Source organism: Malus sylvestris, chromosome 5 (assembly GCF_916048215.2).
Source record: "Malus sylvestris chromosome 5, drMalSylv7.2, whole genome shotgun sequence".
NCBI classification, from domain to species: Eukaryota; Viridiplantae; Streptophyta; class Magnoliopsida; order Rosales; family Rosaceae; genus Malus; species Malus sylvestris.
The window spans coordinates 18,331,379-18,344,579 of record NC_062264.1 but is presented as its reverse complement, the minus strand read 5'-3'; the positions used below and the strand labels follow the sequence as shown (position 1 = coordinate 18,344,579).

Genomic DNA, 13,201 nt, shown 5'->3' with positions numbered 1-13,201 from the left:
AGAACATTCAGGTTCTAATAGACATTTATTGGTTTAAATTTACATGAAAAAACTTCGGGGTTTTCATGGGTGATGTTTTTAAGGAAAACTTCTGGTTTTCAAACAAGGCATGTTTCTAGAAACTTTAGGTTTTCAAACACAAATATATATACAGAAATATGCAACAAGAAAATATACAAATAGATTTTCAAGTATAAAATTATAATTGAATTAATTATTTGGACTTCTGGCCAAATTAAAGTGCGGGTAAAAAAATTAAAATATCCATAAGGCCTAAAAAAATAGGCATTTAAATTCGGGGCCCAAAATAATAGGCCAAAAGTCCAAGGTGGGCTGAGTAAATTGAAACCATGAGTTCCTGCCTAGATATTGGGTTGGGGTTAGGCACAGATTGATCAGGCCCAAAAAAAAATTTGGGTTGGAAGCCTAAGGCAGAAGATAGGCTGGGTAAAAAAAAAAAAACATGAGCCTAGACAGGGCGTTGATCAGATGCAACGTAGGGCAGGTGCATCGATGCACCATCTGCAAGCTGGGATAGTGTGCATGCGGGGACACGGATGCACCAGCGTAGGGCTAGGATCCAGTGTAAGGACACCATAGCCCTACAGGCTGGTGTTGCGTATAGGCTGGGCTGCAGATTATTGGTTGTAACCTTGTGTGCCTAGATTAACAAATCTATCTAGTGGGCTGAAAAAAACACTAAAGCCCAAAGGGCTGGTGTTTGGACCAAAGGTTAGCCAGGCCTAGATGGGTATGGGTAAGGATTAAAGAACATCCCAGTGTTGCTGTGTAAGGTCGCCGGAGTTGAGGCTAACACCGCCACTTTTGGCAGCCGTGTTCTAGGTTAATTTTGGTCGGGGGAAGCACAAGTTCGACTTGGAACCCAATTTTGAACAGAGAAATTTGATTTCTCGACGTTGGGTGTGAAAACCATGGGGATTTCCAATTGAAATCCTAAAAAACTCAATGAAATTCGTCAGGAATTTCAATAATCATTGTTAGAGACGATGGTTTTGTCCCAAAACATGGCTATAGTTCATGATTCCCAATGGAAATTAGCGTTAATGTCGTGGCTCGTCTGGAGGCGAGTATGGGTTTTGGGACAATGCCATAGACGGCGTCGATTTGGTTTTCAGGGAGAGAGATAGAGTTGCTGACTCTCGGCTTTATGGCTTGCGGCTCAGCTCAATGACGCATGCTGCAAGCCTTGGGATGGCGGTTCGACGCTGCACGTCTTGGAAGCCAGCGGTTCACGATGTGACGGGATGGGTTTTATGCAGTGTTCTAAAAATCAGCCTAGGCGGTCGTCTAAGCGGCGCCTAGGCACTAGGCGATAACCGGCCACCGAGATTAACCTATAGTCAGAAGAAAAATCAAGAAATGGGTGAGGTGGGTTCCGAGGTGACCTAAGCGGCGGTTGGGCCGCCTAGGCAGGCGACTAGATGGCCTAGGCGGTTTGGGTGCTTTAAATCCTTTTCTGTTTTCAACTGGATGGCCAAGGTGGCTTAGTCGGGAAGAATGCAGAACACCGTCGTGTTCTTCGTTCTAAATTCCAGTGAAGAAGAAAGGAAGAAGAAGAGAGAAAATTGAGTTTCTCTCTTTTCCTTTTCCACCCACGTGACCATTCTTAAGTCTCTCCGTTTAGCTTTTAACATTTTTTTATTTTCTGTCCAATCAAAATGGGACAGCTAGCATCCTATTTGACTGAAATGCATTAGGAATGGAACATCTAGCATCTTAATAATTAATGTGTACTATGATTCGTGCCCCACCTCCCTCCCTTCTATGCATATCGGTTTCCTTCCCTACTATTTTATTTTTAATGTTTTTTACATTGATGATTAAATGTTTCTACACCCATATATTTGATACCTTCATTTCTCTTTATATGCACTATAAATTCACTATTTTTGTAAATACTATTGATTTCTAACCATATGAATTCTTATTTCATTCTATTAAATTCACTAAAGTACTAAAGACTAGGCCTTGTGCGGTGGTGACCCGAGCTGTTTTCTCTTATCTACATTACTATATTTCCTCATTTTCCTCCTATTTTGCATTTTATGTGGTTTTAAATTGTGAACTTATTGTACATGTGTCATCCTACAATACTCATCACTATGGTTATATGGCATATATGCTTAATGTGTTTTTCAATTTTGGACTTGTTGGATACTCTTTTTGCATATTATCATTCTTTTATCATCTTATCCATGAATTTCATACAAGTATAATTTTTTTAAGTGTCAATATGCACTTATTTACAAGATATATAAGAAATTTACCTAAATTTGCCTAGACTTTGCCTAGCCGCCTAGGCGATATGCGCCAACCCGCCGCCCGACTAGCGCTTAGCGTTTTTTAGAACCTTGGTTTTGTGAGAAACCCTAATTTTTAATTTTTTTTTCCTTAATTCCAGCTAATAGATCTAACTCAATTGCATGCATATTCAATCAAATAATTCAATGCATGACATATATGTGATGCAATCTATGGCAATATCAAATTTACATAATTCAACAATTATGGATATAATGCATACACAATTTATGTAGAATCTAAAATTCGAAAATCGTCAAGTTAGGTCATACATTATGGTGAATGTTCATGCTATCAAGGATGCAAAAATATTGAGATAAAAACTGTTGTTTTGAAAGAACCTGATTGTGTGATGATATTGATGAACTGGTTTGATGCAGAATACTTTCATGTCAGATTCCTAAGCGCAGCGGTAGGAGCGTCCTGATAACATGTTTTGGCTTATTTTAATTTCATAGGGAGAAAGAGAGGCCGACGATACGGAGAGAAAATAGAGAGACAGAAGTGTTTGTAGAGTTGTGTAGAGGATGTGTTATTCCCCCCATGCAGTGTCTTTATTTATAGTAATAAGGGAGGGAAGAATCCTTCTCCTCCAAGGAATACAAGTCCTAATAAGGAAGAATAACTAGTATCAAATCTAATCTAGGATTTACACAATCACACTTAAATAAGAAGTTTATAACAAACTGTTTATTTGATTTATCACAATTTAAAGATTATTCTAAAAAAATTCATTCAATTTGGAAAATGTTTAGCAAATATGTCAAACAAATCGATTATAATGGTACAAAGTAATATTCTCTTAGTGAAACGTTAATTTCTTGTTTAATATAATGACTAAACAGCCTCTAAATCGAATAAAAGTTTTAGAGAAAGATAATTGTCACATCCTAGTCCGCATAGTAAGATATTGTCCGCTTTGGGCCACGCCCTCACGGTTTTGTTCTTGGGCTTCCACCTAAAACACGTCTCACTATAGGGATGTGGGCATGTACATATAAGGCACATCACATCCCATCCCCCGGGCGATGTGGGATCTTACAATCCACCCCTCTTAAGGGCCCGACGCCCTCGTCGACACACTTCCGGCCGGTGAGTGGCTCTGATACCAAATTGTCATATCCCAGTTTGCATAGTAAGATATTGTCCACTTTGGCCTCTCGTCGGCACACTTCTGGTTGGGGAGTGGCTCTGATACCAAATTGTCACATCCCAGTCCGCATAGTAAGATATTGTCTGCTTTGGGCCACGCCCTTATGGTTTTGTTCTTGGGTTTCCACCCAAAACGCATCTCACTATAAGGAGGTGGGTATGTACATATAAGACACATCACCTCCCCTCCCCCGGGCGATGTGGGGATCTTACAATAATAAAAACAAAAAATTTTGATTATGAAGTTTGTATGGTTAAATGATGATACAATAGTCTAGTAACTCTATAGAGAAGAGCACCAAACAAAATTTGCAACAAAAAATAGGTTAGAATGTAGCTAGTGCCTAGTGGGTAGGTAAATGATTTTTATCCGATTAAACTCCGTGATGTATTTTGTCATAAAACTTATAATTATTTTTTCACTCTTAAGCCTACTCTAATTCTTGGGTTAGAACCTAAAATTTAAATTTAAAACACCCTCTACCCCCACTCATTCCAATCCTTGGGCCAAAAGTCAGTTTTGGGTAAAAATTGATTTTTGGGCAAATCCTGGCCAAGATTTAGGCATGGGTTAGTGGGTTGGCCACTGTGCGTGTAGACACGGCTAGCAGAGGGAAGACACAAGACAATGACACGACCTATGTGCCAAACGAGTGAGGCGCTAATAAGGTGGGGACACAACCTTGCTAGGTTTATTGGCAACGTGAAATGAGCCCAACGACTCTTTGCTTGATTAGATGACCATGATAAATAGACCGTTGTTTGATCCAACGGTCCAAATTCAACTTTATTTAATTTTTAGTTTTATATTAATTTTCATTGAACCTAACGTTTGAGATTCAATATGATCACATGTAACAGTAAAAAAAATCTAATGGCCCAAAATTAAATCTAACAACTAAAACAACTACAAAATTATTCAAAATTCACCCAAAAACTCTATAAGTACCTATGTATTTGTTCAAACATCCACACAAAGTTCACCTTTCTCTACAATTCTTCCAATTTTTCTTTCTACCATCTTCCAAAACCGTTTCTTCCCATTTCCAATTTTTCAAGATGACAAAAGATCATATTACAGGACCTACTCCAACCTTTGTGTTTCATGTGTTTGACATTTGTTTCAGGTGTTTCATGTGTTTCATATTCTTTTATTGTTTCATATCCTTTTCTAGTGTTCCATGAGTTTTATGGTGTCAGTTTAGTGATTTTTCAATATTCATCGGAATCTAAATAATTTTAGATCAAAATATTCATAAAATTAAATTAGGATAGTCTACATAATTTTTATTTAAAAAAAAAAGTTACTTTAAAAAACAATTTAGCCTAAATTCATTCTTTAATAATCTTGAGCTAAAAATTTAACCTATAAGGGTTGGAGGAAAAAAAATTATTTCTGGTTTAAAACCTAAATTTTCTGCGTTAAAATTTTTAGATTTTAATCAAAATGTTGGAGATGGTTTTACATAATATTGTTTTGTTTAGGGGAAATTTAGTAAGAACACCTAAGTAACCTGTGTAATTTTGTAGAGAGATGACTTTCACATGCTATTTTTTATTTCTCATATATTTCTGCTAATTTTTTTTTTATCATATTAAAAAAAATCAAACAAGTCAAGATTAAACCGGGGATGTGTTTTTATCATTTCTATTTTCTTATATCAGCAAAACTCTATCCGCTTCAGAATTGTTCGGTCTCCCTGGGCGACACGTGTCACCTTACCCTTCTAAAAGTACGGTGACAAAACTTCCCCTACCCACTTTGCGATTTCCACAAATTTAGCTCTCGTTCCCCTCCTGCAAAAAATGGCTGTTGCTCAAATCTCCGCCTCGCTCTCCCTTTCAATCAGAGGTACTCTCTCTCTCTCTCTCTCTCTCTCTCTCTCTCTCTCTCATTGAATATTGAATTTACTTTTGTAATATTGAAATTTCAAAATTTATAATTTGTTTGATAAATTCAACAGCTGCAAGTGGAATTAGCTCAGCAGCAGGTCCTGCTCGGCTTCCCCATTTTAATTCCGGTAGAATTGGGGCGACCTTTGCTTCTGGTTCTCCTCTCAGTAAGCCTTTGACTCTTCTTTCTCCTTAGTTACTCTTAAGGGATGTTTTCATTTTTTGTTTTTTTACAACCTGGTATTCGTCTTCACTTAAAATGAGAAGTCTTTGGTTAAAATGAGAAGTCTTTGGTTTGGTTTGAATTTCGTGGATGGTAAATTCGATACTAAATTATGTTGTCCATTGTGTAGCTTAACTGAACTCTCCCTCCCCTTTGTGTAAAATATCGATGTACTAAAAAAAAAAAAAACTAAAGAAATACAGTTACTAACTTACTGCTTAAGTGGCTTCAGTTTTCTTTTCTTAAATGTAAATTAAATTTGAAATGGTTATCGAACGGACCCTGAAATCAATCATTGCTGGAAAGAGTTCAAGAACCAGGAATAATTTTTAGTTTTTGGAATAAGAGCAATGTAGCCCAATTGACACAACTCAAAGTTTACAGATTCTTGTATGAGTAGAGTTTAATTGACACATAAGCTTATACTCTAGGGCTCGAATTCGAAAGTATTAGGACTATTGGGTTTTTGTTTGCTGTATTTAGTTGCTTAAGAGTTGATGTTTGATTTTGTTTTCAGTTATTAAAAGAGCATACCAACAAAGGAATGCTGCATGTAAATCGATGCCAATTTCCATAAGGTGTGAGCAAAGCACCAAGGAGGGAGGTTTGGATGTATGGCTTGGCCGGCTCGCCATGATTGGCTTTGCTGTGGCTATTGGCGTTGAGGTATCAACCGGAAAGGGACTTCTGGAGGTATGACACAAGCCATGGCTTTTAACATCCAAACCAACAAGATTTCCAATTTACTTTCTGTTGCATCCGTTTTTATGGGAATTAGTGTTGGTTTCCATTCGTTGAACCGTTGGCTTACTTGTGCCATTGATGATTTAGCTAGTATATAAAAGATATTGAGAGGCAAAGAAATTAGCATCTTGCATTGTCCTAAAAGTTATCCTTCATGTTTGCTTTTAGTGTTGTTTACTAGTGTTGTTTACTAGGGTAGGAAACTTACTGAAATTCCAATTAGAAGTACCATCTATAGATTATTGTTAGAATAAACTTTCTAATACTCGAGAGACTTGGATTCAAACTCAGTTAAAATCTTGTCGATTTGAGTGGGTTCTTCCTATGCACACCAAGCCTCAGGGTTACAATGACCATCCATTGCAGCTGTGCTCCTTGACCAATTGAGCCTTTTGCTTCCTTGCTTATGACCTTTTGTTATAAGGAACCTGACAGACGATAATTATGATTCCTGATTTATTGTGATCTTTGCTTGATTTTCCTGTATAAAGAAGCTTCCCAATTTACCATGTAACTCAATGAAATCGAGCTTTATTTGACATTGTTCCTCGTCTTCTTTGTGAGTTATCATTCTCGAATCTCAACAGGTACAATTTATACTAAGTTCCCGTTGTGATTGTGCAGAACTTTGGGCTTACAAGCCCCCTACCTACAGCTGCCTTGGGTGTTACAGCATTGGTGGGAGTTTTGACAGCAGTTTTCATCTTCCAATCCGGCTCAGAAAAGTGAAAACAGTTTCGGTTGCTTGGAAGTTGTTGTATAGTTTGTAATACTGACATGTATTCCAAATTCAACACTTGTTCATCACTGTAATTTTGTCAGAGTGCCAACACTTTCGGCGATACTTGAGGTTAAGGATGTATTATAATTGATCCATCTCAATGATGACATGCTCCCTAAAGCAAAATTAACTTTCTCATAGTGGAAATGCTTGTGAACTGTTTGGACTGGATAGCAAGCAAATGTGTGGTAGGCCGGCAGCGTGCCCGCACTTAGCACCCAAGTTTGAATCTCTTTACCACTAATTAGAGTGTATTAGAATCAATGTTTTAAAGGTGAAGGTGTGAGTGAGGTGTTTCTTGGATAGCCCTGCCTAGGCGAAAGCTTGAGGAGTGAGACCTAAATTTTTTAATGTATATTATACATAATGTTTAAAAAATATAATACTTTGCAAAAACTCTTAACTAAAAAGTGAACAGAAAGGAAGATGGCAGGGTAATGTATATCAGTACAGTGGGGTAATAAATGTTAGGAAAGTGAGGTAATAAAAAGTATAGAAAAACGAAAGGTGAAGAGAAAGGAAGACAGTGGGGTAATAAATATCAACAAAGAAGGGTAATTGTCACATCCCGGCCTGGGCCCCCACCACATCCGGACTCGATTTCGTCGTAGCATGATATTCTCTGCTTTGGGCCCCAACCACGCCCTCACGATTTTGTTTCTGGGAACTCACACAAGAACTTCCCAGTGGGTCACCCATCATAGGATTGCTTTCGCGCGAACTTGCTTAACTTCGGAGTTCCAATGGAACCCGAAGTCAGTGAGCTCCCAAAAGGCGTCGTGCTAGGTAAAGATGGGAATATACATATAAGGCTTACAGGATCCTGACCATTGGGTGATGTGGGATCTTACAATAATAAATGTCAGCAAAGCGGGAAATAAAAAGTTTAGAAAAATGAAAAGTCAGGAAAAAAAAAACCCTAGCTTCTTCATCTTGTTTGCTAGGCAAACTCTGCAACTCAAAGAATTCCATATTTCTGCAACTTAAAAATGAAAAAGGGACATCTCAGGTGCTCCTCAAGTGTTCCTCAACCGCCTAGGCGTGCCTCACGAAGCCTAGGCGAGTATTTCGTCGATTCCCACAAAACATAAGCGAAAATGTTGAAGCCCCGCCTCCAAGGCTGCCTAGGCACACCTTGAGATGTGCTTTTTGAAACACTGATTAGAATATCGCGTTGTTAGATTCCTATTAATTAGAAACTGACTTGGAAAATAAATATTTTCACCTAGAAGGAACATCAGTTGTAATACTTTGTGAGAAGGATCTTAAAAAAAATTTAATTAGATGCAGACACAAATGAGTGGATATAAGCTTTTTTCAAAAGTTGAAATATTATCTTTGTAATTTCCAGGAAACAAGCCAACAGAATATTGGCCCTGCCCACTTATGTTGCATCAATGTTCCCTTATGATGCCAACAATTCCTGTTGCAGGTAAAATTAAAATAATTAATTTCTTTTCCCTCTTTTCTAATTTAGAATATATTCTCTTCACCTTTTGCATCAACCACCACTAATATTGCCCCATCTGGGCTTTTGCTTTCAACTCAAGAAATCTTTTTCCCTGTGCTTGTACATAAACTGATTGCAACCCTTGATGTATTTTCCTTCTCGGATTCTAAATCTTGTTCAAACTCTGCTAATAACTTTGTTGAACTTCTGTTTTTGGAATGGGAGGAGCGGTTTCGCGAATTGCAAAGAGGTTCTTCCCAAAGAATGGAGTGAGGATTCTAATGGTGGGTCTTGATGCTTCAGGAAAGACAACCATCCTCTACAAGCTGAAGCTTGGAGACATCGTTAACACCATACCCACCATCGGTATTTATCCTTAAAATCCATCCTGGATGAAGCATTTGGTTTATGATTCTGTTGCAGTTCAATTATCTTTGGTTTACACACTTGAGCCACTATATTGTGATAAAAAATTCTCCGTGCAGGATGTTAGTTGTTTTATTAAAGAACTAACGCGTATTTGTAGTGTTGAAATGTATCAGTTTACATAGAGTATGACACTGCCTTCACTTTTATGGAGCAGGTTTCAATGTGGAGACAATAGAGTACAAAAATATTACCTTCACTATTTGGGATGTTGGTGGACAAGACAAGGTACCAAGCTCTTTCGCTCTTCTATCCGTCCGCACAAGGATGACTGATTTTATACATTTCTGGACATAGTTGGAAATGGTTTTGATTCAATTATGTGTTTAAATATGGATCAATTAAACTCTATGGAGCTTTGTATTGTGATCGCTAACTAATCTGTTCATCATCTCCTTGCTGCTCACCAGATACGGCCTTTGTGGAGGCACTACTTTCAGAATACTCAAGGCATTATATTTGTTGTGGACAGCATTGACAGGGAAAGAATCTCAGAAGCCCGCAACGAGCTTCATTGTATTTTAAGTGAGGTCTGTGAGGTTTATATGTGAGGAATACAATACCTGTTACAAAAAGGATTACAACTGTGTTGAAGAAAAGGAAAGAAAGAGGTTTATAATTGCTGTCTCTTTTTGCAGAGTGAACTAAGCAATGCAACACTTCTTGTCTTTGCTAATAAGCAAGACCTTCCACATGCTATGAGTTCTTCTGAGGTTGCTGATAAACTTGCCCTGCACTTACTCCGGAATCGTTTCTGGTATGCGTATAACTTCTCTACTGTACATAAGTAGCTAGAAGAAAAGGGATTGCTTAATTTTAAAAACCTGCTACTGAAACTTGAAACAAAAGCCAACGTAACGCGACTCAAACGTGTTACAATCTGATCGCGTATTGATTCTGAGTTTTCAATGGAATTTTAATGAGTTTTATTGCATAGGTACATCCAAAGTACTTCTGCCACCACTGGCCAAGGACTCTATGAAGGTCTTGATTGGCTATCTGATAATATTGTCAATAACAAGGCATGATGCAAGGGGGCTTCTACAACATTCAGACCATTCAAATTCGTACTCGATACATTTTAGTGGAATCAAATTGGCTAGCAATGGAAAGTGAACACATCATTTCTTTGCAAAACCCTGCATATTTGGTTCGAATGGAGCTTCAGTAGAACCGGTCGGTTTACGAAATGAGGGAAATTCAAGCCTGTCTTCCTGTCTTGGGGAGGTATAGAATCCCAGTTAGCACTACTCACTACTGTATTGATGAAGTAACCTGTATTCATTAGTACAATCTCAGAATAAATGTTGATAGGTTATTTTTGGTCTGCTCCTTTTGGTTTGGATTTGAAGCATGTTGACATCAAATTCGATTTACTCTTAATTTCAAGTTGCCTGACCAAGAAAAATATCTAATCTTTCGGAATAAGAGGCAAAGATACAATTGCAATTAAAAATTGTTCCAATCCAGAAAGACAAAAGATTTTATGCTCAAATTTCGCTTCCTGGTTGCACCTATGTAATCAACAGAGTCATCAAAGGTGGATGGATGAAATTCCACGGTTCAAGGTCGATAGATGAAAATCCATAGATTGGTGCCCGGCTGGAGCCTCAGATTTCTTCTGATTCCTCTTCTTGCTTCTACATTTGTTCCTTTCATTCGGTTTCTCATCCACCGCAGGCTGTGTGCTTATTATGTCTTGATAAATTGCACCAAGCGGATCCGCCTGGAAAGCAGGATGATTAACAAGTGCACTCAGACGCTTTCCTTCCTTCAATCTGATGAAAACGTAACAATATCAGTCTATTATTCCCCCCGAGTTTCCGTGATCTACTGAGAATAAATATTTTAGAATAAAAAAATTGGAAAACTTACATTAGCTTGAACTTTGCAGCGGGAGTTAGTTCTAGTGAATCCTTCAAATCAGGCAGAAACTCTGAGAGGGAAGAGATATCATATGCATTCAGTTTCTTCCGTCGGATATGAAATTTCTTCTTCTGGTACAAGTGAAATTCACTCATTAGCATACATGATGGATTTTATTCAAAAGTAAAACAATGGAGAAATCTGAAGAATGCCAAAAACCTAATCATGTTACTGCAACAAACAATATGCCTTGTGAAAGTCTTGCTAGCACCGGGGGGTGGGGGGGAATTCGACCCGAAATCAGTCTCACTTGAAAACTGAAATATCTCTATTTTTCGAAGACCTGGGTGAAGACCGGTTGTCCAAAGGCAATGTGCCCTCCCCTTGCATCCGAGTTCAAATTTCCCCTCCCCGTAGCAAATGTCAAATAAATCATAATTTCCAGTTGCAAATTCACAAACAAACAATCATGCTTAAAAAAATTACCAACCACGATCACCACGAAAAATTAAATTCTCACCTTGAAAAAACCCTTCTTTGTACTCGAGGCAAGGGTTTCTTTACCTGAATTTTCACCCATGTCTGAATTTGCTTCTTGAAATATTATTCCACTCCTCTAAAATATGACAAAATTTATGAGCAAACTTCGCTAGTTCAGAAGAAGGGGGTCACCGGTGTGGCTCAAGGAACTCCCCCACGGTCAAGCCAGTAAACTTGTAAAATTCAAACCAGTCTTCGGCTTAGAGCTCAAGGTATTATGGACATTTTTTGTTGCTGGTATTTTGTACCTTGGTTTGTTCGTGAAGGGAGGATTTATACTGGCTCTAATGGAGTAAGAGCAAACCATTTTAGGCATGTGTATATTGTTCTTAGCCGTTTTGGCAGCGCTCAATTTTAGGCATATCTAGGTTGCCCTTTCCCTTTTCAAATTCCTTGGATTCTTAGCCCTTTTTCTTTGGGTCCAAAGCCATGTTTTATATTCGGCTTTTTGGGACAACCTCTATGTGCTTAGTTCTTATTTCCTTACTTGCGTGTGAAGGCACTTTGTTTTTCTTCTCCAAATGACAGATTTGTTTCCAAAATTTTTATCTTAACTTGCTCCAGAATTTTTCATTTTTGATGCAAGCGATATTAGTGGAGAGAGGAATCAAACTCAAGACCTTATGTGTAAGTGTTAATGCCCTTTAATGAGCTAAACTATATGATATGCTTGATAACCAATTCAGTTTTTAGGTTATGTATGATAGGAAGATTCTAGGGATCCTAAAGCTATCTCATTTGCAGGTTGCTTTTGTTTCTTGACAAAATGAATTTAAGGGGGGAGTAGTCAAATTAGGATATGATAGCATTTTAATGGATTTTGAAATTTGGGTGTAGTTTTGCATTTTAAAAGATCTTGAAATCATGGTGTAGTCAAATTAAGATTTTATAGGATTTTAAAAATCCATCAAAATCCAAGCATAGTCAATTAGGATTTGTAAATGAGTTTGCAGATGTCTAGGTGTAGTGAAAATACCAAGGATTTGCTAGGATTTTGATGGATTTGAGGGTCTGTGGGTATAAATACCAAATGTCATCAATAATCTAATCCTCACCCCTCATATTTCTTTTCACGCAAAGGGAACAACCTTCTCCATTTGAGAGGACCTGCTGTGAACTCAACCATCTTGGACTTCTATAGCTGGCCGTGAAATCTTCGCATGCATGAGAAGATGGGTCTCGCGTTTTGCAAGCTTTGATGGAGGCCACATGGAATATATTTTTGGGAACTTTAATAAAAAGGGCTTGGATGGAGATTATTTTAACAAAAAACCAGCCTAAAATATTGTTTAACAAAAAACTCTTCAAATTTAACCAAAAGGACAAAAGCCCTAAATTATATACAAACTGAATTACAAGGCCCAACACGCTCAAATATAACTTTCCATAATTGCTCTAACAGAAACAGAGAAGAAGAAAGGCTTCTCTCTCTTCACTCCCACCTCATGTGGTCTCACCTTTTCATATTTGGTTTTTTATTAAATTGCTTTCCAATGAAATTGGAACCGCTAGCATCCCAACATGTTTTAAGAAATTATGTGATGCCCCATCTCCCAACTTTTATGCATCACATCCCTTAGCTCTCTCCTTTTTATTTATTTATTTTTATTTTTTATAAATTGTTGTTCAAATGCTTTTTACATTCATATGTTTTACACTTTTATTGTGTTTTAAATTTACAATAAATTCATATGATTTCTATAAAATGTTTCTTAAAGTACTATGGAGTTGTAATTATTTAAATTTTCATTTCATTCTATCAAATTACACTTTACCACCTCAGGTTTAAGGTCTATTGCAATCT

At 37.6% G+C, this 13,201-nt stretch overlaps 2 protein-coding genes across 2 annotated transcripts; one reads left to right on the top strand and one right to left on the bottom strand.

The window, feature by feature from the left end:
- Positions 1-5,160: 5,160 nt before the first annotated feature.
- On the top strand, positions 5,161-10,380 carry LOC126622599 (ADP-ribosylation factor 2-like). Its single transcript, XM_050291373.1, has 10 exons — positions 5,161-5,326; positions 5,439-5,534; positions 6,108-6,283; positions 6,959-7,059; positions 8,467-8,547; positions 8,768-8,931; positions 9,149-9,219; positions 9,402-9,521; positions 9,630-9,748; positions 9,929-10,380. Exons 1-10 carry the CDS (start codon positions 5,281-5,283, stop codon positions 10,017-10,019), a joined length of 1,065 nt encoding a protein of 354 aa, XP_050147330.1. The 5' UTR covers positions 5,161-5,280; the 3' UTR covers positions 10,020-10,380.
- Positions 10,381-10,525: 145 nt separating this feature from the next.
- On the bottom strand, positions 10,526-11,668 carry LOC126622598 (uncharacterized). Its single transcript, XM_050291372.1, has 3 exons — positions 11,378-11,668; positions 10,867-10,988; positions 10,526-10,769 (listed from the first exon to the last, which is right to left on the bottom strand). Exons 1-3 carry the CDS (start codon positions 11,435-11,437, stop codon positions 10,526-10,528), a joined length of 426 nt encoding a protein of 141 aa, XP_050147329.1. The 5' UTR covers positions 11,438-11,668.
- Between the last annotated feature and the right edge of the window lie 1,533 nt (positions 11,669-13,201).

Excerpts from the sequence above, each read along its gene's own strand:
- LOC126622598 (XM_050291372.1), bottom strand. The coding sequence starts at position 11,437 with ATGGGTGAAAATTCAGGTAAAGAAACCCTTGCCTCGAGTACAAAGAAG. Across the intron at positions 10,989-11,377 it reads CAAAGAAGGGTTTTTTCAAG|AAGAAGAAATTTCATATCCG; the intron begins GTGAGAATTTAA and ends CACTTGTACCAG. Across the intron at positions 10,770-10,866 it reads GCTGCAAAGTTCAAGCTAAT|ATTGAAGGAAGGAAAGCGTC; the intron begins GTAAGTTTTCCA and ends CGTTTTCATCAG.
- LOC126622599 (XM_050291373.1), top strand. The coding sequence starts at position 5,281 with ATGGCTGTTGCTCAAATCTCCGCCTCGCTCTCCCTTTCAATCAGAG. Across the intron at positions 6,284-6,958 it reads CCGGAAAGGGACTTCTGGAG|AACTTTGGGCTTACAAGCCC; the intron begins GTATGACACAAG and ends GTGATTGTGCAG. Across the intron at positions 9,749-9,928 it reads TTACTCCGGAATCGTTTCTG|GTACATCCAAAGTACTTCTG; the intron begins GTATGCGTATAA and ends TTTATTGCATAG.